The sequence below is a fragment of the Rhopalosiphum maidis genome, chromosome 2, assembly GCF_003676215.2.
Source record: "Rhopalosiphum maidis isolate BTI-1 chromosome 2, ASM367621v3, whole genome shotgun sequence".
NCBI classification, from domain to species: Eukaryota; Metazoa; Arthropoda; class Insecta; order Hemiptera; family Aphididae; genus Rhopalosiphum; species Rhopalosiphum maidis.
In genome coordinates this window covers 80800023-80824288 of record NC_040878.1, presented here as the reverse complement: position 1 = coordinate 80824288, position 24266 = coordinate 80800023, and the positions used below count along the sequence as shown (strand labels likewise).

General features: G+C 28.1%; 1 protein-coding gene across 1 annotated transcript in view; it reads right to left on the bottom strand.

Annotated features, from left to right (window-relative positions):
- Nucleotides 1–24266, bottom strand: part of LOC113552950 (rho GTPase-activating protein 7) — a 102457-nt gene that overhangs the window by 43568 nt on the left and 34623 nt on the right. The window contains 4 exon segments of the mRNA XM_026956008.1: nucleotides 20996–21038; nucleotides 21806–22167; nucleotides 23280–23571; nucleotides 23769–24022. Coding sequence (XP_026811809.1) covers nucleotides 20996–21038; nucleotides 21806–22167; nucleotides 23280–23571; nucleotides 23769–24022 — 951 coding nt within the window.

The window sequence follows — 24266 nt, the reverse complement described above, 5'->3', positions numbered from 1 at the left end:
GAAATCTACAATAAATTGCCAGTTAACAAAAACAATAACCGAACCGTTTTCTCGTTGAATAATTCCAATATATACCAATATAGTCCAAGGAGACAAGATTTTCGAATAAATTCATTTTGACGTTATTAGATTTTAATTAAATCATACTAGTTCGTTCTACCCATTTAGTCAGAAAAAATGAAGTTTTCATGGCGTATGTATATTGTACTTACATCAAACGTTACTCATCAAAATCTACTACGGTTACGTTCCATCATGCACCTTCATAAAGTTATTTCATACACGAGAATAGTATTTGTATCACGTATCGCGTTCTGATGTGTACAGTTTTAGTAATGTTAATTACAACGTTTCGAATTTGATTAGGAACAAAATTAATTACATTAAAGTAGCTTATTCCATTTTAGACTCGTAAACTATGTAGGTCGTGGATATATAAGCGAGTAATTGCGTACGTACAAATTATACGTTTACTATGCTCTTTTTTTTCTTTTCCGTTAAATCGTATAAATAATAAATCTATTGAAAAAAATTTCGAATTCTTCAAAAATTTTTGAGTTCTTGTTTGCCATATATATACTAAATTTAAAAATATAATATATGTGCCGCCAACAAAAGAAATAACTATATGACACTATATGGCGTTATGAAAATGGTCATTACTTTTTCCAATTCATAAATACAAATAATAATCAAAATCCGAAATCAATTTCATTTGCGAAGAAATAGGTAGATGGTTCCACTTCAAAAACGATTAATTTCGTTTTCACGAACAAATAATAATAAAAATGAAACAGCAGGAGTGAAATATAACAGTTATTATAAAGTCAACCGTTATCAATCCCTTGACCCCTGTGTTAGGATACAAAATAATATATAAGTACTTGGTTATAACTTCGGAAAACTTTTGTTTAATCGCTCAACCACAATGTACAATATTGCAGAGTTATAAAAAGAGTGAAAGGAATCTCAAATGATCGATAGCTTTTAATGATATAAAAATAAACAATAATAATATTATGATAGTTTTCGTCTGTTTGTCTGTATATTATAACATTAGGTATGATATTATATCATACGTCGAGAACGAACCGCTTGATTTAAAAACGAAATTAATAAACTTGTTGCGGGTTGTAATAGCTTAAAACATAATAGTACACACTAAGTATTAAGGTACGAGTTACGCACTATGCCGAGACACGGCCGAATGCGATGAAGTGAATAGGTAGTATTATACTTTATTATTATATTTATACACATATATCTATATAAGTGCAATGGTTTTGGCATCATCTACGTTTTGCAAGAAACAATTTTGTAATAAAAGTTGTATTATATCATTCTAAATTGACGTGTCTTATTCAAAATCATCATGATATCGATGATTTTCTTTTCTTTTTCCAACGCCTATTGGTCATGATAATAATATTACTGAGATGTTCACCTGAATGAAAAATCTGTTACGATTACTTTTGTGCTGATTTACGTGATTAAGTATATTGATTATTATATAAATAAAAAAAAAACGCGGTTATTTCACGAGTTTTTAATTACTCTCTGTATTATGAGTGCATTTATCCGTGTCGGTGTGGGATGGATTGTGGTTTATAAAGATATTGTAAGATGATAGCCTCGTGCGAGTTTCGAAACCGACTCTGCAGTAGCAGCAGTGGAGTCTACTTCAATAGTAATATTATAATTCCATGTTCCAACAACTACATTTCAAGTATTCACGTACACCGATATACGCATCATATTATATTTTTGATTTTAGTGACGAAGCGGTGAACGCAATTAATGTACAAGTATAATAACATGCATGAGTTGTTTCTACCTATTATATTATTATGTACGTTATGGTTAATATAATAATAAGTTGTTTTATGAATTATTAGGTAATAGGTAAACAATTTGCAAAATATTATGATTAAATAGGTATATATTGTTTGTGTGTATATATATATACATACATACACAATAACTGAATCAACTATGCTCAACAGTTCAACAATGATAACGATAATGAAGATGATGATGGATGGACGATATAGCAACGAACAACACAAAACCGCGGCCGGGCTGTCGGGGAAGGCAATAAATGATCCAGTTTCCAGATTCTGAATTATGGTCGACCATTCGTAGAACGTTTCAGCAAAATATGAAGTGAAAAACGTGCAAACATTTATCCGGCTCACGGTTGTAGCTTGTAATGCTACAAATTAATATTGATAATACGATCAGTATTGATTACAATTTTATCCTTTGATTATTAACCATACAGACAATACCGTAAAGGAAATAAAATATAGTGTTGCATACCTACACTAATTACATCCCACAAAAAGAAAACAAACCTAGTAGTAAATTATATAACATAATATATAATTCAAATTATAAACATCGATCGTGTATCAAAAATCTACAATCGTATGTTAGGACCGTAATTATTGTTATTCTTTTTAATTTCAATCTTTATAGTACTATATAGTGTATGCAATACATATAATATACTTTTATGACAAGTTAATTATAAGTATTATATATTTATATATAATAGTATAATATTATTATTTAAAATTTACCTATACTAAATAAAATGTCTGGCAATATAATACTAGTTATAATTTTATATACACGGATTTTTAAATTTCAAGAGTATATTAATATACTCTATAATATTTTTCTATGATTATCAGTGTTTTTTATTTAAAGTTAAAAAAAAATAATAATAATAATAAATATTATTCCTCGGGTGATATGGCCTAAATCACGATAATAGAATCACTATCATGTATATTTAATACTATATACAATACATAATTTAGTCAATGGTTCAGCATACGAAAAATGAAATTGAATTATTGGATTTAAGTAATATCCAATTTTAACACACACGCCTGACATACTTATTCATATTTCATATATATAATCACGCACAAAACGTGAACTATAGCTGTTTTGTTTATACGAAAATGGAAGGGATACGAAAACCAATATATCGCTCAGAAGAACGACATATAAAAGAATAAACGAAATTAAAAAAAAAAAATAAATAAATACTATTCGCGTACTCTTGCCTTGAGCGTAAAACGTTGTTTTGGTTATTACTATTTTACTCTTTCCTCTCCACACGCACAATTACGTTCGTATAATGCACTAATGCGGTTTTATTAAAATCTTTTCTCGTTTTATTTCGTTTTGTCTCGGCACAACAACCATTTCATGCACAGCTCGGCGCAACACGTGAGCCTAAGACAGTGCGGTAGTTGTCCGGAAATCGATATATTATTACATTATATTCTATATTGTTAGCAAGGCAATTGTTTGAAAATGTGACTGCTGCGCTGTACTATACTATATATACTATTATAATATATATTATGTAATGTATGTATGCACCTAAATATATATATATAATATATATATATATATGACTGAGGCAATAATAATAATTAATTGATTTAGTGATGCATTTCAAAAACTAATTTTTGACAAAGTGGAAATTTTAATTAAACCAAACGCAGGCGGAAATATTTCTTTGAACTACTATCGTGTGTACGTCCATTATTATTGCGAGTTTCGTGTAGTTCTGTTTCGTAAGTTTAATATACTCCGCGAAGCGGAAATGAAACATCCGTATAAATTATGTCTATATAAAAATAAAAATAATAATAAAAAAATTCATGAAAGTGTGAGCTGTGGTCCATGAAAACATTTCCGGTTATGTATATCTAGTAATATACGCGCGCATATAATATCTGCTCTATACGTATATAATTTTTGTTTATGGTTTATTATTTTTTTTATTTATATTACTACACGCACTTGCACTTCGTGACAAATATTAAATAAAAATATAATACATTTTTATTTTATTGTATGAATATAAAGTACAAACGAAAACTATAAAAAGATCGTTGGATTATATTTGTTTTTTCTTAACGTAAACTATATAGGGATCAAACAAATCGTGAAGATGTTATATACAATATACATAATAGTATTAATTATTTTTTTCTAATCCAGATGGATGTCTGATTGCTTTGCATATCGGAGAATATTCACGTATAGTAACTAAATATAATATTATATAGATAGCGTACCATATATTTTTTTTACGTTAAACTAAGATAAACATAATATGACATAATTTACTTCTAAAATATTGAAAAATAATGTAGGTACATTTATATACACATGTGCATAATCATAATTTTATGATTTCCTAATAATTTGTTATAGAATTTAAACTTTGGCTCAACGATGAACAAAATGTCAGTGATAATTTTTTTCTAAATACGCATACCTGCTATTATTTTTATTCAAAAATTTAAGACGACACTCTATTATTCGACAATAGTATTTAAACTCTGTTTAATTTGTTTGTAACCATATGGTTAGAATAGTATCTAAGTTTAAGCGAGAATATATATTAAACAAATACAAATAATTATAACATATTCAAATATTAAACAAATACTGCAGCCTTCAATATAATGCAATTTATAATATTATGGTACGAAAAAACTTAAATCTTCGAGACATCACCTACAGAAAATCCAACCTCACCCGCGATAAATACATATAGACTGCGTACAAACGATAATATAATATATTGTCAGCTACATAATATTGTAATCATATTTCTATCATAACAATAATGACTTACCCGAAATCAGGATCAAAGATGACCGCGAAACATATCATACAATAAATATTAGATAAAATAACTATATTCCCGAAACACGTTGCAGCTGTGTAATAAGTATATTCTCGACGAAAATACTGTATATTATAACGAAAACAATAACATGCGGTGAATCGGACATCGATCGGCGACGGACTGGTACAAGTTTGTTGAACGAATCGAATCGGTGTTGCGAGTCCTCCACTTCTGACTAACCGGTGGGAGGTCTGCACGGCGTGTATGTATACACACTACACAGCAGTACACACGCACGGGTCCGCGGATGGAAGGGAGAGACGTAGGAGCATATAGTTTTGCTGGTCGGTTGTCTGCGTCTTGTCAACGCATGTATATTATATGTATACAAATATACAGCGCGTTTGTAGTTCACGTTATGTCTGTGATCTGTCTAATCTTTAGCCTAACCCTATAGTCCATAAGTTTATCTCTGATTTGTTTGTTTAATGCAATCTTTAATCGGTCCTATAACGAACCCAGCTCGATGCCGTCGCCCCCCTCAAACATATCTCTGCTCATTCCAGATGATAATAAACGTAATAGTTTCTTGCCCCAACGTTATCCTTATCGTTGTCGTTGTAGTCGAGTTGATATTTATTATATGCTTGAATGCGACCCTACCTAGAACGTTAATATCATTATTATTATTATTTTATCAAACTGGACCGAGATTAATAGATATATCTATTTGAAATATAAATTCAGATAAATCGACCGGGATTTCTTTATTACACGATATTATATCATAATAGCCTCCAGATTTTAGTGATACAAATACTGATTATTGAATGATTAACAGCCACGAGGCCAATTTCGAAGACGTTCGTGCACTTTTAACGGTATACAATTTATTATGTAGGTATGTAAACAGAAAAACGCTTTTTTCTTTCTATTCGTATTTGATAATAAAATATACTCTCGAATTACATTATACGATTTGCTGCACATTGCAATAAACTGCAAGTTAAAGCGCGCCTTGATATCGGGCAATGATAATATTACATTATTTATATTAATTTATTTCACAAAACGTCCCCCGATAGACAAAATAAATAAAATTACACAATTCGTAAGCAATTATATGACTGTTGTTTGTCATAACAATAACAATAACAATAATAATAATAACTAGCTCATAGTAATTGTTTGTCAACGACGAAGAGTGTATAAATTATAGGTATAATCGCGTATAGGTACATTTAAATATTAAATACGAATATATACTAAATCGAATAATAATAAATACTAAAATTATTTTAATTATTTCTCTTTTCACCCACCCACACAATCTTATCGTTTACAAATTGAATATGATGATCTTCACGTATTTGTATGGTAATATAGTATACACTTATGGATGTGATAACATATTACTGTAGTTGCACATATATGTCGGAGATTGCGTTCAGTTGATATAGTCGGAGTATTTTCGGGAAGAGAACGTCGGTTGATCAGATTGTTGGCCGTTGCAGTGGAATGCGTCCCGAATGATATTGTATTGTGTAACAACCCCCTTTTATAATATACTATATTATATATTGTGATATGTACGCGGCAGAGGGTGCGGGTCCTTGGCAAGGTCGCGAGGACGCACGGGTTCCCTCATCTATTGTAAATAACAATGCACATTGCGTATATAGTACACGAGTGTAAAACGGTTATTTAAAAAGACACGAGAAAACCACATTCAAAATCATTGTTCACACGACTGAAAAACTACGTACCCTTTTCTTTTACGACTGACACTCAGAGCTCAGGGTTTAAGTATACATCATATCACTGAATTGTGTATCCACTGTAAAATATTCTTTCAAAAGCGTTATAATAATATTGCTACTTATATAAGTAAAGCATCGAATGCAATATAATATAGTTATCTGACTCGAGAGAATTGTGGTAAAACTATGAATCAGTTGAAAACTTATTGTAAACTGGACAGTGATGTTGGGTTAGGTTACGATCCTAAAATTGTATTGTTCATGTTCATATAAATACTGTTAAAAGGACAACAAACTCGCATATACTGTCCCCTTTTTACATGCATACAACATTGCAAATTTGCGTTCAGTAGAACACATTGTGTATTTGTGTGTTGTTAAATTTAATATTAGAGAAAATTTACCTATTATCAAAATTAAAGGTTAGAAATTTATCAGTGTTGTAGCGTTGATTTTTTTTCGATATTTTAATTTTTAAATAAGATAAGAGCATGTAGAATATTATAAATTGAAAATACTTATATCTAGCTAAAATATTAAAATATCGAAAAAACAATGCTATGATACTGATAGTGTTCTAATTTTTAATTTTAATAATAGATTAATTATCTTTAATATAAAAACTAACATCATATAGTGTGTTCTATCGAATGAAAATTTACTACGTAGAATGAATTTAAAACGGAGACAATATAATAGCGGGTGGGCGTTCTTTTAATTTAATGTATATTAAGAAATCATTTACTTATAAGTAATAATAAGTAATAACAGTTATAATAATTTACAATAAAATATGATAGTATTTCTAGTTAATAAATAAGTCTTATGTAGTGATACGATAAAGTTACACAGGTCACTTTTTAAATAGTAAAATAATCCAGATATCTGAAAATATGATCTCAAAGTACGAGTGTATACAAAAAATTACAAAAATCAAAATTCGAATAAATAAATTCTTAAGGATAAAAGGTGGGTGGATATTTTTGATGATTTCCTTTGAGGACACTATAATACTACATTATAATATTATTCCGTATTCAGTATACTTAAGTATATCTAACACATTTTATGATGTTTTTCTAAAATGTTCAGATTTTGTAAAATCGCTTTAATATTGGTATAAATAATATTTTTGTTGTTCAATATTTCAATACGATGCAATAATAGCACTTTTTTCGCAATCGATTAATTTTATTTATAAATGTCAAAATATTATTAACGTATTGATGCCGATCCTGCTGGAGTATTTTATTATGGAGCCGCTATTATTATAGTATTACGAGTGTGACGACAAGCCAACATACGTCATTCATGTAACTGTTTTGGAATTTCGATGGGTATAACATTATATTAAACAAGTAAACGATACCATATTTATAACAACGATGCATTATCATATTATGATACAGATTTTGATTAACGCCAATATTTTTTTATCAAGAAAAACATAAATTTTAACATTGTGTACTCGTGTCATCGTCTCATTGATGGTACCTATCGGTAAATTTTTAGGATTGATGAAAACAAAAATTCGTTCTTATTAAATATTTTATAATAGCGAAGCATTATAAAGATTGTCTTCGTAATTTAGAATGGAAATAGGATGTGGACGATATGAACTTATTATTATTAATTAATATATATTTAAATCAAAAAATTATAAGAAAAGAAACATTTAAAGCACCTGCCACCTATGTACTATATTGTAATGTATCGAAGACGATAATGTATGTATCTATCAACCTATAAACATTATAATGGTTACACGAAGCCGTAATAAATATAATTTAATATAAATACTCTCCGGTTACCTGTAACATAGTTCGGCACGTGCGTATATTATAATTATTATTTTTTTGTCTACCCCGACGACCAGTCGGTCGCCGCTTGTTGCACACTTCGCGTACTATATAACCCACGACAGCGGTCGTATGTTATAATTGTAGTATTCACTGTGCAGTGAACGTGACACATGATATATACAGAGTGATCCACTTGACGTGCTTTATTCAATAAGTAATCTGATTGGTCGATGTTTTGCGATTTTCAAAAAAAAAAATTGTGTTTGGATAACTGCAGCTTCTTTATTATAAATAAACATTATAAAATATTGACTGGTCTAGAATGTTTACAATATAGGTATTTCGAGTAATGTGTAGGTATAACTGTATAAGCAATATGTATTGCAAAAATCTAATTTACCTATAATATTTAGAAAAATTAACGATAAGTTACTATTGACTGGTTTATAATTGCTTATTTTGCTGGATAGGTGCAGAATTTTTTTCGGAACAAAAATTTAAATTGTGAAATTGAACGAATATTTATTTTAATTTACTTATAAGCTTTCAAAAATAAATTGAGAAATATAACAACGATAACAACGGTATTTTTTTCCTTAACCAATATTTAATGTTTAAACGCTCAAAAATGAAAAAAAAAATATTTGTTCAACGTCAATATTTTAAGAAAGAGTTTTTGAGGGTGTATTTAATAAATCACCTTTTTAAAATTACTTCAAAAATAAAATTAGTTTGTAGATTTTTAGCGTTATCAGTTGATAATTATCATAAAAGCAGTAAATAGAAAAATTTGTCCAAAATAAAAAAAATTGATGTGATCCGACAGTGAAAAAACTTATGTAGATAAGGCGAGTTGAATGGATCATCCTGTACATAAATACAAGTATAATATATATATATATTATTATATATTATATGCAGACGACGGAGTTTTAAAAATAAACGAGCAACAGGCTGACATCAATATTTTTCTTTTTATATAAACGTGCACTGGCACCGTTGCATTTCGAACGGTTAATACTGTATTGTTATATAATTATATAATTATAATTATTTTATTGTTCACCGCGACGACGCGACATAATGTAAAACACATAAAAAAACACATTCGGGGTAAAATCACTCATTTGCAGTTACGAACCGAGGCTAATTACGACAGGCGAAAAAATAACAAGCGTAGAAGCGTTTTGAGAGACGATAAAAAAATATTGAATAAAAAACTAGATAATAATCGACAATGTTGAGGCATTAAATTGATTTTATTAATAATTTATTTTTATACATCTACTGTTATTACTTATCATTATACGATGATATTCGATGTTCAATAATAATATTAGTTAATTGATTGCGGCAAGGCCAGTTTCAGATATTTTGCGCTCCGGGGAAGACATTTTCTTCGTTTTTAAAATATAAACAATAATTTATATACAATAATCATACATAAATATATACACTCATAATTAATTAACACTGAATTAACTAAATTTCGCTTCAAAATAGTTATAAATTAATAATAGAGTAGTATTCTATACTAATTCTTATAATAATATTATTGCTTAACGTATAAATGATAAATATAATTATTATTTGAATATAAATAATTATTGATTTTCATACGCGATACCATATGCTAATAAAATATATTTATATTATATTGGTACTTGGCAGTATGAGACAAATATTTTTAATTCGTTTCAGTGTTTTATAACAGCATAAAATAATGTACTATAATTGCTATAACTAAAATGCAATATTTTACTCTTCCTTTTAATTTAATCTTAGATTGCGCAGTGATTAAACCATCGAGAGATTTTTGTTCTATATTATTGACTATTGTATTATTTTCGCAAAAATAGGCTGGCTTATAAATTATAATGATTTAATTTTTTTTTTTTAGAAATACAAAATCTGTATTAATTGACACGATATAAATATAGGCTAGATTTAAACAAAAATATGATTTGAGAACAAAAAGTAAAAAATATATTATAATAGATACCATTTATAACATTTTCTAAATTGAACCTATTATATATTAGCCATTAGGTATATACTATAGAATACAAAATATGCATTAATGCTTGTAATAGATCATGAATCCATTTCCTTTCAAGAATCTTACAAGAGGACTATACCTATAACAGGTATTGTAGATTTATATTTTGTAAAAGAAGCCAAATGAGAGATGATAACTTAGATGATTTGTGCATGGAAAGCTGTAGAGATTACACAGAGTAATAGTAGTATATTTTATAAAAACATTTGGCTCTTTCGTTTATTGTTGTACATTTTAAATCTATATGTATTATGTGTAAATTCGTTTCTTGTATTAATATTAATTTGTTTTCTGTGCTTGTTTTTCTCTTAAAAGAACAGTTGAAATATAATTATTTCTATTAAAATCTCATTAAATAATAATAATAATAATAATGGTGTATTATAAATGTATCTAAATTCACAAGAAGGAGCTATTCATTTATTTTGCTGGGGGAAATATTTTGATTTTATTTAGATTCGGCATTTTCGGATTAACCTCTAATTCTGAAATTGGTCTGAATTGACTTGATACACTTGAGTAAATTTTTGCACACTATAAGTTTTATATTTATACCTAATTGATGTGTGTTTGTTACATACACTAGGGGTTTTAACGTAAACAATTTTACTCTAGATTATTTGCTAGGGTACATATACGATATATCTGTCATTTGTGGGTATAATATTAAAAAAAAATAAAACAATTTACAATGGGAATAATAGCTATATATACGTAACGATAACATGTGTTGGATAGTCGGTTAGAAGAAACGCGTCACAAATCGATTTACAACATGTAAAATATATTATGTTTATGTTTTATTGCGCACGCCAAAGACGTAACCTGAACCTATATTATAATGGATCTCGGTGAGGTATATAAGCGCGGTGTTATTGTAGTGTCGTGCGGAAGACAAAAACATTGCGCGTACGTCATTCGTGGCGTCATCGGATGGGATATCTCATATCATATCTCTAGGAATATACTTGAGTTTATACCTGCTGCTGTGGTCCATATTAGTATTATTATTATTTTAGCCCTCAGATAGGTATCTACAGCAGTGGATCTCCCGAAGACCGGACGTGGCGCCAGTAACATATCTATAATGTAGCGATAGCCTATAGTGGCGGAGACCGGTCAATAATAAACCGAAGGTTCGAGGTTGACAAACGTAGCCCTCCTTTATTTTACAACTCCCTGGTGCGGGAGAATATTTTTCGGCATCTCCAACCCGACTATAATATTTTATAATAATAATAATCAAACAATGGAAATACCTATATACCACCGTCTGGGGGTCGTGGCATTGTCCTGAGCGGTTTGCGATCGTTTCTCGAATGGAATGGTCAGATTTAAATCATTATATCAGATAGACGTCCATCGCACATTCGAATGTAGAGCGCATTTAAATGTTTTGATATTGTTGAGAAATGATGTTTTAAATAAACGGTATTAAGGATAATGGAATAATATATGAAAAATAATAATATACATGGTTGGTTTTGCAGTAGGTATCTATTTGTATCTATTGTTATTGTTTCGAGTCTCAAGTGATGCAGGATATTTATACTATGCACATATAGCATATTATAAACACGATCCAATGTTATTGTATTATAGCGCCATTATGATTTTTTTTTTTTTTAATAATAATAATTGCTGTAATTGTAATAATAATTTAAACAGTATGTAGGTAGGTACTATTAAATATTAGGTACTTATGTAATACGATTATTATATTATGTAAATTTTATGGAGAATATGATGAGACAATAAAAAAAAAAAAAAACACGCCGCAGTGGGTACTCAGATAAAATAAATTATTATTTCATTGGTATATATCCATTTTGTGTATGAAACCTATGTTATAGATATATTTGAGATGAACATTATTTGTATGCGATTAGGAAATCACAGATCTCGAATGTCTTCAAAGAATTAAAAAAAAAAAACGCCGTTTATTCCATCCAAGTATAATACCAAGCAATTCGAATTCTATTACATACAGGAGAGCTGGGTTATTTCGAAGTCTTAAGTCCATGATATCAGATGACGTTTAATAGCATCTAGCCGGATTAGCTTTAGCTGATATTCTATACTGACTACATGTATATTCCTCGAGATAATAATATTATAAACTGAAATATCATACATTAACATCATACGAGGATGGAAAATTAAGTGTGGTACACGGGTGTGTATACTGTGTATGTTTTTAGTTTTATTTCACATATCATGTAATTAATACTGTACAGCACTGATCATTTTTTCAAACAAGCCTCACGCTGAATCAAGTTTTTTGCACGGTTAGAGCTGGTTCAATGTACATATATACAATATACATTTAGCGACGCTAAAGAGACTGCAAAAACAATTATTTGAACACCGAACAAAACACGCCGTTTTACACAAAATTATCATTTAGTTTTTTAAACGAGTAAAAAGCATCTGAATAAATTAGGTTAAACAAAAATACTGCAGCGATGATGATTGTTGTGTTATTATTTTTGCATATTATATCATCTGAAATGACTCACTTAAATGATCATGTTTATTCCAAAACCCCAGTCTCATGCACGAATAACATATACTATTATATTATATGATGCATAAAAGATCTATAGGTACTTCACCTGATAAACTACACAACAATTAATGAAATATTATTCAAATGACCACGAGTGATATAAATAATTATTCACACCTATTTTTCTGCAATGTACACCGTAGTATAGTATAGTTATATCGTAGCAAAGTGCCCAAGTATATCACAGTTATTCTACGTTTATTTCTAATAAAACGTAAGATAATATTTAAATTTCTCGATAGATTACAAAACTAAGTATATTATTTACCTATCTCAAAAAATGAGATTTCAAAAAATAATTTACTAGCGTCCATAAATTATAAACATTATCTTATTTATTTATTTTTTATTTGAAATAAATACAATCTGTACACATTAGCTCAATAATGTCGTGATGCTGTAAGATTATAGATATAGGTAACGAGAATAAAAAGCCACCTATTGGTGATACATTGAGTAAAATAATAATCTGAAAAATATATTTTACCATTTTAAGATAAATGAAAAATAATGAATACATTATATTATTCATAGTAGTGATAGAGCACAATACTGTACGTAAATAGTACAAAGTGTCTATTTGTATTTACGAGTTTAAAGTATATAGTCACTACCTATACATTATTTGTTTAATTAATTGATGTCTAAATCGCAGCTTCGTCGTTTTATCGGTTCTATTAAATGCTCGAATAATAAACAAAACGAAATTCTTGCCTTTTAATTAATTTGTTTATATTACTGTGTATGTATTTTAACATTAAAGCGTAATCTAAAGAAATTTCAATAAAATTGAAAAATAATAATCAATAATGTTATTATAACTACTATACAGTAGCTATTATATACCTAGTTACATAATTATTATTTTAAATATAATGGATTATGACAATTTTTAGAAACATTTCCTTAAAACACAGTTATATTATACTGTGAGTATGACTAAGTGTCTACTACTTCATCATCACTTATTGGTTATCACAATATTGCGTAAGGAGGTGTTATTAGAAAATATTTTTAGAAATGAAAATATAACGTTAGGTATTGACAATAATACTGCAGAGAATATAAATCGTAATATAATATAAAAAATTATATAATTTTAACATTAGAGAGTATTTTTCCGAAAATGTCACTAAATTGTATTAACGTCTTGAAAAGCTTCGTTTTTAATTAAAATTAAAATGAACATGGATAAATCGTTTTAATATATATGGTGTGTATACAAACTATGGTTTGAACTTTTTTGTTAATGATGATAATATTATATTATTTACTTTAAACAACTTTATTAAACGACAACATCGTGTTTATCATTAGTATTTTATTAATACTGTTTTAATGAATATTTTATGAGCTCTGCAATAATATTATACGCACAAACATTGCGCTCGAGTAAACATAGATATCGTATATGTAACATAAACATGCAGAGTGATGACCAAATCCCCAAAGGAAACGATGTGAAACTTTTAGTTTAATATTAAAAATTTCCTTCTGGTTAATTTATAAGATATATAATATATTAAGTACGTGGAATTGTATACTTTGAAATGAGAAATTTTATGGTAACTTATAAAATATAGATTCATTAATCAGACAAAATATAACGGTTCGGTGTACGAATTGTACATCGATTGAAATAAACATTTTTTGTACTTAGTAGCAATATAATAATATTATTATACCAAATATTAAAACCTTTTTTATGGCTATAGTCTTATATATACATATTGTCTAAAAAATGACGCTACAAAGTATTTAATATCAATCATCACTTTAATTATTATTGTGTAAAATGATCATAATAATATCACATACCATTATATTACCTATACGGCTACTAACTACTATGAATACGATATTTAAGCAACATGTTTTATTGGAGTCACATAAAGATTTGATATTTAAAATTATATGTATCAGATAATAGTTATAATATAATTTGTACGAAAATAATATGTACTATGGAATTTAACTAAGAGATAAATTTAATTCAAATACGGTACTAGAAAAATTAACAATATTGAATTGTCTTTACTGTACCATACACTATATTATGTACCTATAGGTATATATATATAATTTATGTAAAATAAAATATGTAGATAAAGTAACGCAAAACGTTATCTTTTTGTGTATGAATTAATTAGATCTACCAATTATTTAATTAACCTATGAACAGTCAATTTACGAATGATTTAAATTCGTTGATTTCGCGAAGATTCACACCAAAATAAATGCACTCTTCATGATAAATTGTTAACACCTATTAATACCTAGAAATACGTACCTATATATATTGCTATAATATAATATAACTATACAAGTTATCTCACGCGGATATTACATAGTATCCGATATTTGATTAATTTATTCCATTTTAAAACACGTTATGGACTAATTTGTTTACGTTATTAATATTTTTCACGTACTATAGTGAAAAAAATTTATAATCAAACTTCGGAGCGAGAGATAAAAAATAATCAACAACTACGATGAACCTACGTGTGGTCCATATTGACAATTTGCGATATAGCATAATCCATTTTTAAAAACACATCATAAAAACAAAATAAACATAAGTAACAAAAATGGACAGGTTAGACAGGTTAGTAGACAACTTTCGAAAGGAGGCATTAGTTTGGTGGTGATCATTCACCACAAATAAACGATAATAATTTGTTTAATATTATTATTATGCAGATAACTGGTACATATACACTTATTGATACCAAAATTGAATGTCATAATATTTATAAATATTAAATATATTTATTACGTATTTATATTTATTATTATTATTATAATATAATAATGCCGTGTATTTGCTGCAGATTTTTATCCCAGGTATAATACCATAGAATATATATATATATAATATATTCTGTGATAATACTATGTTTTCTGGCTGAAATGATAAGATGACAACAGGTATTATAATGATGAATAGTTAGTTTATACTCTTAACCGTGGTTCATAACTTTTTAAACTCAAAAATAAAATACAATCATACAAACTATTGGCGTTATAACTAACTCCATATGTATTACGTAGTTAATCGTAGAATCAAAACTACATGAAAATCATAGTTTGTAAATCAATAGTATAGATTATTGTTATATCATTCTGAATTCGTTCAAAAAAGCTTAAACAATTTTAATTATAATGAACTGTCTTGACGAAAATAAAATTATTATTATTATTATTATTATGATAAAGACAAAGAATAAATCATTAGAGGTATGATCAACTTAATATTCGATATTTTATGAAATATGAAATGGGTTTGTTCACCTAAAATTCAACCAATGACTCACAATCACAATCGTAAAATATTGTATAGATGTTATTATATGATACGCGAGAAAGTTAAATACAGACAACGAAATTAAATGACGCCGACCCAAAAGGCAAAAAGAAATAAACAATATTATTAAATTTACCTTAAAAATAAATTGTTTATACTTGATGAATCATGATTATTCATAGTGCCATAATTTTATATTGAAAAGGTCCTATTTTATGTACAGAATAATATCAGATTTTTAAACTAAAAGTAAATAAATAAATGATTTTGCAACCAACAAAAAAAAAAAAAAATTCAATTCTCATTTTACTGTTTTATTATATATTTTAATTATATTATGAATATTGAATATAAATTTTATATAGTTAAATTTGATCATTAAATTATGATAATTGATATCCTAAACAATTATATACCTATAAATATTTTTTTTTATCAATTTTGAATTGTATTGAACAATATGATTTTAATTTCCACTTACTTTATTCTCTTAAAAAATATATAAAATATAATAATACCTATATCCAAAAAGAAAATGCTAGTTCATTTTTATTATTTTCTAATGGTAATGGTAGATAATACAATCATAAGTAATTTTTCAATGCTTTCGTGACACAGTTTTATATACGCATAGACATTCTATGGCAATAAAAGTATATTAGTATAGTTATAGAATCATAAAATCTAGTTCACAAATTATTATTTTAAATCAAGTCTATTTTTCTAGTTTTTACAAATAAACTAGCTAACTAATGTATCAATCTAAGAAATATAATTTAAAGAGGTTAAATGTGTTTTTTGTATTACATGGACATTTTTTTGACGTTATAAAAATAATTCCTCAGAATTTTTATTCATTAGAAATAATTTTATAATAATTGTTTGTCAAAATTTTAAGTATACGTTTGTATACATTTGTTATTAAATGTACTTATGTACCACCTTATATCTACAGGTAAATATTGTTATTTATATACTATTATATGATTAAAATGATTTAAGTTTTAATTTTAAGTAAATTACTGAAATTGGAATTTCTTTTATGAGTTTTGGTTTGAATTTTATTCATTACTTTAAAGCATTTACAGATTTTAATATTTAAAATATCTTTAATAATTATATCAAATTAGTAATATTATAATTGATAGTTATCAAAGTGATATTTCATAGTACGTATGTAAATTGTGTACATTTATATATAATAACATACACAAATTAATTTGATATAACTGCGTATGCTATAATACATGAAATTATTATAAAATCGGGAGTACATATATTATTTACTCATATATCGGTAATTTAAAAAGAAGTTTAATATAGAAACAAACATTTTAAATTAATTTGTTGCTATTACCATATAATATAATATATAATATAGTTATTATTCAAACGACTGAATTGATTGCTGACGTTTGTAGCATTTCGTTTTTCGGTATAAATTGTATAATATATCGTAACCAGCCAACTGCAAGGCGATAGAAAATCAACAGCCCGTGGGTCAGGTGACAAGAGATAATTCTACATTTTAACAAGTCTATTGAAGCTGAATTTCTCACTAGAATATTATATGCCGAATATAATTTGAAATAAACGCAAAGGAAAAATAATAGTAAGCGTCATCGAGTTTGATTATAGTATTAAAATAGGAGACTTATAAATTATTGTTTACTGCCGTCGTCTGAGAATGATCGACATTCGTAGTTATGACATTTTATCATCCGCGTGCGGATTAAACACGTATAGTACTATTACGTAAAATGTGTTCAAGTAAATAAATCTTTGAGAACTTGCATTATAATAATAATACAAACAGATTAATATAATAACCACGCGTTTCTAAGAAAAACGAATTGATTATAATATTAATATATTTACTGCATATATGGGGGACAATCGGTGGTCGAGTGGTATACAAGGCTGAGTACGGTCCTGCGCAGAATAATTATACATTTATTATGATACTCATAATATAATAATATTCAAATATCGAAAATTTGACAAAATTTCTCAAGTTTTTTTTATACTTTAAGCTTATGGAACAAATAAAAAAAAAATTAAATATACTAGATTCTCTCAAGGCTCATTCTGTAGTTTTTAACCAAAAATAATATCAAATGGAAATTTTTAATGTTTAACTTCATTATTTTGTAATTTAAATCATATTTTTTAGTACCTATTTATTAATATAAGCAATAGATTACTGTTTTATACATTGGCGGTAACATACATTAGAAAATGAAAAATATTATTAATGAATTCAATTACGAGTATATAGTATAATATTGTTTACAGGCATTGTAGGTAATAATTATAAACTTGTATGTACGCCAATGATAAAGTACAAAATCATTGATGATATAAAAACAGAATAGTATAATTTTCTATTTTTGGCGTAAGGAAGAGGGGGGAGAGAATGGATTATTTTTATTGGAAATCGAGTAAGGGTATACCTAACAGTAGGAATAATTTAACTGTGACTGACCTGCAATTTTTTTCTCCCTCATTTTGTTCCAAAAAGTTTCCGACCGGCCAACTTTCCATTGTTTCTCGAATTTGACGCTTACACTACGGAAAAACTTGAAACCGAACTTATCACCGGCGCCGGCCATAACATTCGGTACTCGATCGCGTCCGGCACGCCGTGCCGTTGCAGGTGGTCCGCGGACGGTTGTCGCTCAAACGTTTCTACATTATTATCTCTAGCAGGCGCGCTGCGACTCCTATCGCTACACGCGCAGCCGTAACGCCCACCGTCGCCGCCGCAGCAACGGTTCAAAATGTGTTCACGCCGAATCTTACGGAAACAAAATTACTCGCCGCTACCCGGTTACGACTAATTTTAATTTTGTTGTCGAATTTAATAAACAGATTATCAAATGGATACCAAATATTATTATATATATAACTATATCTCTAAAAGCCAACGTGATAATTTAAAAAAATAAATGTATATGATACCTATAATAATAAACCTATAAAAAATCGCGCCTGTCCCGTAATAGCGACAATTAATGCTAAAAAAATATACAACGCACAGATGATAAGGCCAAACGCTACTGAATACCATTATTCTCTATGTATATTATAGTAGGTATTATATTATGTACATGGTCGTTTGCGCATATATTTTTTGTTCGTCTAATCATCAGTTGAGTAAACACAGACATTTGGAATCTCTTATTCAAACAAATTTGTAAACGTATAATGAAATATTATTGTACAGGTTATAGGTATATCGATTGTTTTTAATTTACTAAAGCCACTATATTATGTGTACAATCTCTTGTTTAAAATTATATTACTGTGGAGGACTATATAGTTATAGTTCATAACTGTTATCAAAAAATTTAAAATTTTTACATAACAATCTATACCGTAATAATTTATAATATTAGATCCATTTCCATCATGCGGTAACTATATGTAAAGCTTACGAATAATCATTGTAGGTACAACTGCAGTTTAGTAAATTCATAAAGTTTATTATTGCACGTTATCTACGTTTAGTAGGTATACTTTATATACGTCCAAACCTATATAGTTTGCAAAATACATGTTTATTCATCTCAAAACACTGATTTTTACTCGAATATAATTAAAATTCATTTCAAATCACAATTTCGATTTTTTTTTATTTTAAAACTTGATACCTTTTTGACTTGATATTTTTGAAAAACATAAAGGCACAATAGCGTATACAATTGCTTGTCCGACCTTTTTTGAATTTAAAAATGTGGTATGTAAACTATCCATATTTAGTATCTACATATTTGATTATGTTATTACTTATTTTTTTTTTAATCCAATGTTTACTGTTATTATTAGTTTATTTTCTTCTAGAAAAATAGTATTGATTGTTGTTTTATTAATTTTCAACAATAAGCATTTCATTTAAATTTTTTATTAGAGATGTAGTACGATCTAAATAATGTGGTTAATTTTTATTTAAGTATTAAAATTTCTGATAAGACTATTTCATTGTTATTGAAAAATAAACGATATGTCACGTGAACGATATTGATTATCGGGTTTATTAGTTATGCTTATACCTACCTATTAGTTATCGGGCCTATATTTAGCTAGTATAATCAATTTATCTAATCTTTGGTAATCTACATAAAATATACTATTTGTTATTATATTTACATATGCACATAATTCAAAATCTAAATGACAAATAGTCATCAAATATCGAACAATTGTACTACAATTATGTCAAAATTGTCAATACTACGCGATTGACGTTATTAGATGAATGACATTTAATAGGTAATAAATAAATATAATATAAGAAAAAATGTATTGTTTTATTGAAATACTTAAATATGTAGACTATGTACGTTGTATAGAGTCTATGTTAATAGACCACATATAGATATAAACACATTTTATATAAACCTAGGCACTGGTATGATATAATATTTGTGTACGTGTTATACCTTTAATATGCGTGCGCATTGAAATTAAATTCCACTGGTCTAAAACCGTACAAGAAACTTGATAGAATATATATACTTAGACGGCAATAATACAATAACATTATTATTACTGTGTCGTCTCATATAATGACTATCGCGGTGGTTAATATTATAGGCAGGTATTTACTTATAAAAATTATATTGCTAATCGGTCAGCGTCACGTTACAACGTATAAGCCGTAGACCTTAGTCGTCTACAGACCACGATTATAAACGTATTGAGGCATCTAGCCACCAATAAATTTTTATTTTGCGTCGTCTAGGCGTAACCCATAAATAGTTGCATTTTGTTACTATATACCTAGCAGTTTGACATACAAAGAGTGAATAATAATAATAATTAAAAAAGCTTACCTTCTAAGTATCGTTCCGAATGACATTTGGGATGTTTCCATTCCTAAATAACAAACAAATACGATGTATAATAAGAATGTATACTGAAAAATGTTTTCATATTTTTCTCTATTTAATGTCGTGGGCGTCAATTATAAAAGTTATCAATTAGTGGTGATTTAAGTGAACGAGTAGAAAAGGCTACGCGTACCCAATTATTTCATTATTTTGCCATATTATTTACAATATAACATTTTTGATTTAATTTACAAGTAAATATTTGTTACAGTCTTGAGTCTTGACACATATTAGATTTAAGTTTAAGTTATGATCGACCACCAATTATACAAGTTAACATATTATCATAGATTAATAACATTAGTGTTATAAACCTACGGTATTATATACCCCACAATATCCGAAGAAATCAAATTTTTACATTATTATTCGGTAAGTAATTGTGTTGTTTTTTTTATAAACAATTTTATATACATTTTTATTATAACGACTAATTGATGTGTTTCAATTTTCATAACACAATTTTTTGTTGAATTATTGCAAAAAAATCATCGAATTCGTCTATAACCTCTTTCCTTCTTTTTTATATAATGTATCTCTCTTAAAAAAAAACTATATTATTATCTGTTCAAAATGTAAGTCTTGGAATCGATTTTGGCACCAAGTTAATTGTTCTACATTTTACAGATACGATCGTATCATTAAGGTTTATTTTTTTAATTGATAATTGTGAACAGTTAATATATAAAAAAAAAAAAAATGAAACCTCTTAATTGATGCCCTAAAATGTGCAAAAACAACCTCCAAAAATACCTTTGATCCGCCAGTATATTTAGATCTTCGAGGCAGTGTCTGAGTGGATTTGATGAGATGGGGAGCAGACGAGCTTTTGCAAGCGCTCGCTAATTCAGAGGTAACTTCTTCACCGTTACCGTCTAGTGAAACGGCTGTTGGACTGGGCAACTCGTAAGAGACGTTTTTTACCGGGAATTCAGATTCACTGGTCAAAGGTAACCGATTCGGTCGCGTCGCTGGCCGGTGAATTTGGTCGCTTATTTCCGCTGCGGGAGGCACCCACACTGGTTGTTCTATGTGTTTGATGGTCGCACGACGGTCGGCGTGTCGTCTCTGCAACCTCTCCCACGTCTCTTTCCTTCGACATTTCTGGTTTCCCGCTGTATGAGACAAATAAAAAACATTCGTTAATAATGTTAATCGTAAGGGCGTAAGATATCAAATACCTAAGACCTAGGATCTATTTTTTAAATATAAAACAAAATGGTATGGACAACTGATGTAATTGCTATACGGATACCGTACCGCGTTTACCTCTTAAAGTAATAAATACTATATTACCTAATATTATATTTTTTTTTTTAATAGAAAACAATAATAAGTCTTAAGTGCTTTATAAAAGTGATCAGCATAGTATGTTAGTCGTAATTAAAATATTTTTCGCACCGTTTTAAATTAATCTAATTTACCTATCATAATAATAACGTTAACGTATTTTATATAAGTATAGCCTTGCATTAAAATCTGTAGTATACCTATATCTATGTATAACTAAGTGTAAGTATTTTATTAAATAGAAAACATTTTTGTGTAAGTTAACAACTATTTAAGTGATATAAACATTAAGATGTTGAACTCTTTAAAAAAAAATCTGATTTTTGAAATGTATAATTGAAATCCCGCATATTATGCTCAATAAGTAGTTCTGGTCTACGAAATAAAAATAAAACTACATTTTGATATCGAAATAGTTTCTAAAAGTAGTTGTATTCAATATTCACAAATTTCTTCTGGAATAACAAAATCTACGGCGGGAAAATAATAAATATAAACATTGCCAACCACAGAAAAACACAGCTGACCTACTAGGTTTGTGTTATTTATAGTGTTTATCCAAATATAAAAATCGTTTGAATGATAAATATACAAAATTCATATGACATAAATGTTCAACAAGCAGTAAAACAAATTAATGTGAAAAATAAGTCCGATGAAATGAATGCTATCTTGATGAAATTTTTTAAAGAGTTCACTACAGAAAAAAATACGATATCAGGTATATCAAAAAATCTTTCAGATAGGAAACGATATTTCAATATGATTCAAATTTTAATTTATTGATTTTATCGAATAACAATATTGTTGTACAATGTTTATACTATTGATCAATTTTTTTCCACAAGATAGCATTGTTGATTAGCAAAAAAGCATATATAAGTACGTTTACTAATACGATAATACTGTAATTTTTTGATAACTTTATGATACTAACATTTTGAATACCGGTGGTGTGGAGGCGATGCAGTTCCTATACCGGACTCGGGTTCGTCGGACCGTCCAGGAGGGGTGACGGACGATTCGGTCGAAGATCCACAACTGATATGATGGTCGGTCACCGAATCGTCGGTTGAACTACATGGTGTCACAGCCTCCTCGGCCGACGAACAATTACCAGTATCCGAACGATCAGATAACCACGTGAAGCTTGAAGACCTACTGCAAGTTGGTGACGTCTGCGTTGCCACTTCTAAGTGCGGGCCTCCATTGCTGTCTTGTCGTTCAAACTGTCGGGACATCAAACAATACGTTGTATTACAGTATTATAAAAATCGTAAAATTATGTATCCAGTCATAAAATTGTATAAATAAAAAATTGTATTCATGATCCAGACAATTCGTTTAACAAGAGTATAGGATACTATAGTCACTATACATCTACATAATACCTATATTATACCTATACCATATAGGTGAATAATACCTGTTTCTGTTGTGCGATGATAGTTTGAAATCGGTTAAGAGACGACCGACGAATGGGTGTAGGTGGCGTGGTATTGAGTACCTTTACTTTGAGCAGTACAGCTGACTTGTCTTCATAACAGTCTGGCAATTGTAGACTACTTTGATCCAAAGATCGAGAACGACATCGTTTTCGTTTGGTTGGTGATAGGCGGTAACGCATGTTGTTAGAAAAAACACCACTGCCACAGTTATCACCGAAATACACTTTTTCTTCTAGAATAAATACATATTAATTTTACGTTTATATGAACACCTAATACTTGTTGTTCCAATAAAAACATAAAACCAAATAAGTTCAAAATTAACATGTTATGATTTTAGACAAGGACCTATATTATATTATTATATACTTATCAAAATATCGTCAGAATTATTTTGTAATTTCAAAGATACTATTATTTAAGTAATAATAATAATATATATTTGCAAAATCTTTTTAAGGTGTCATTATACTGAT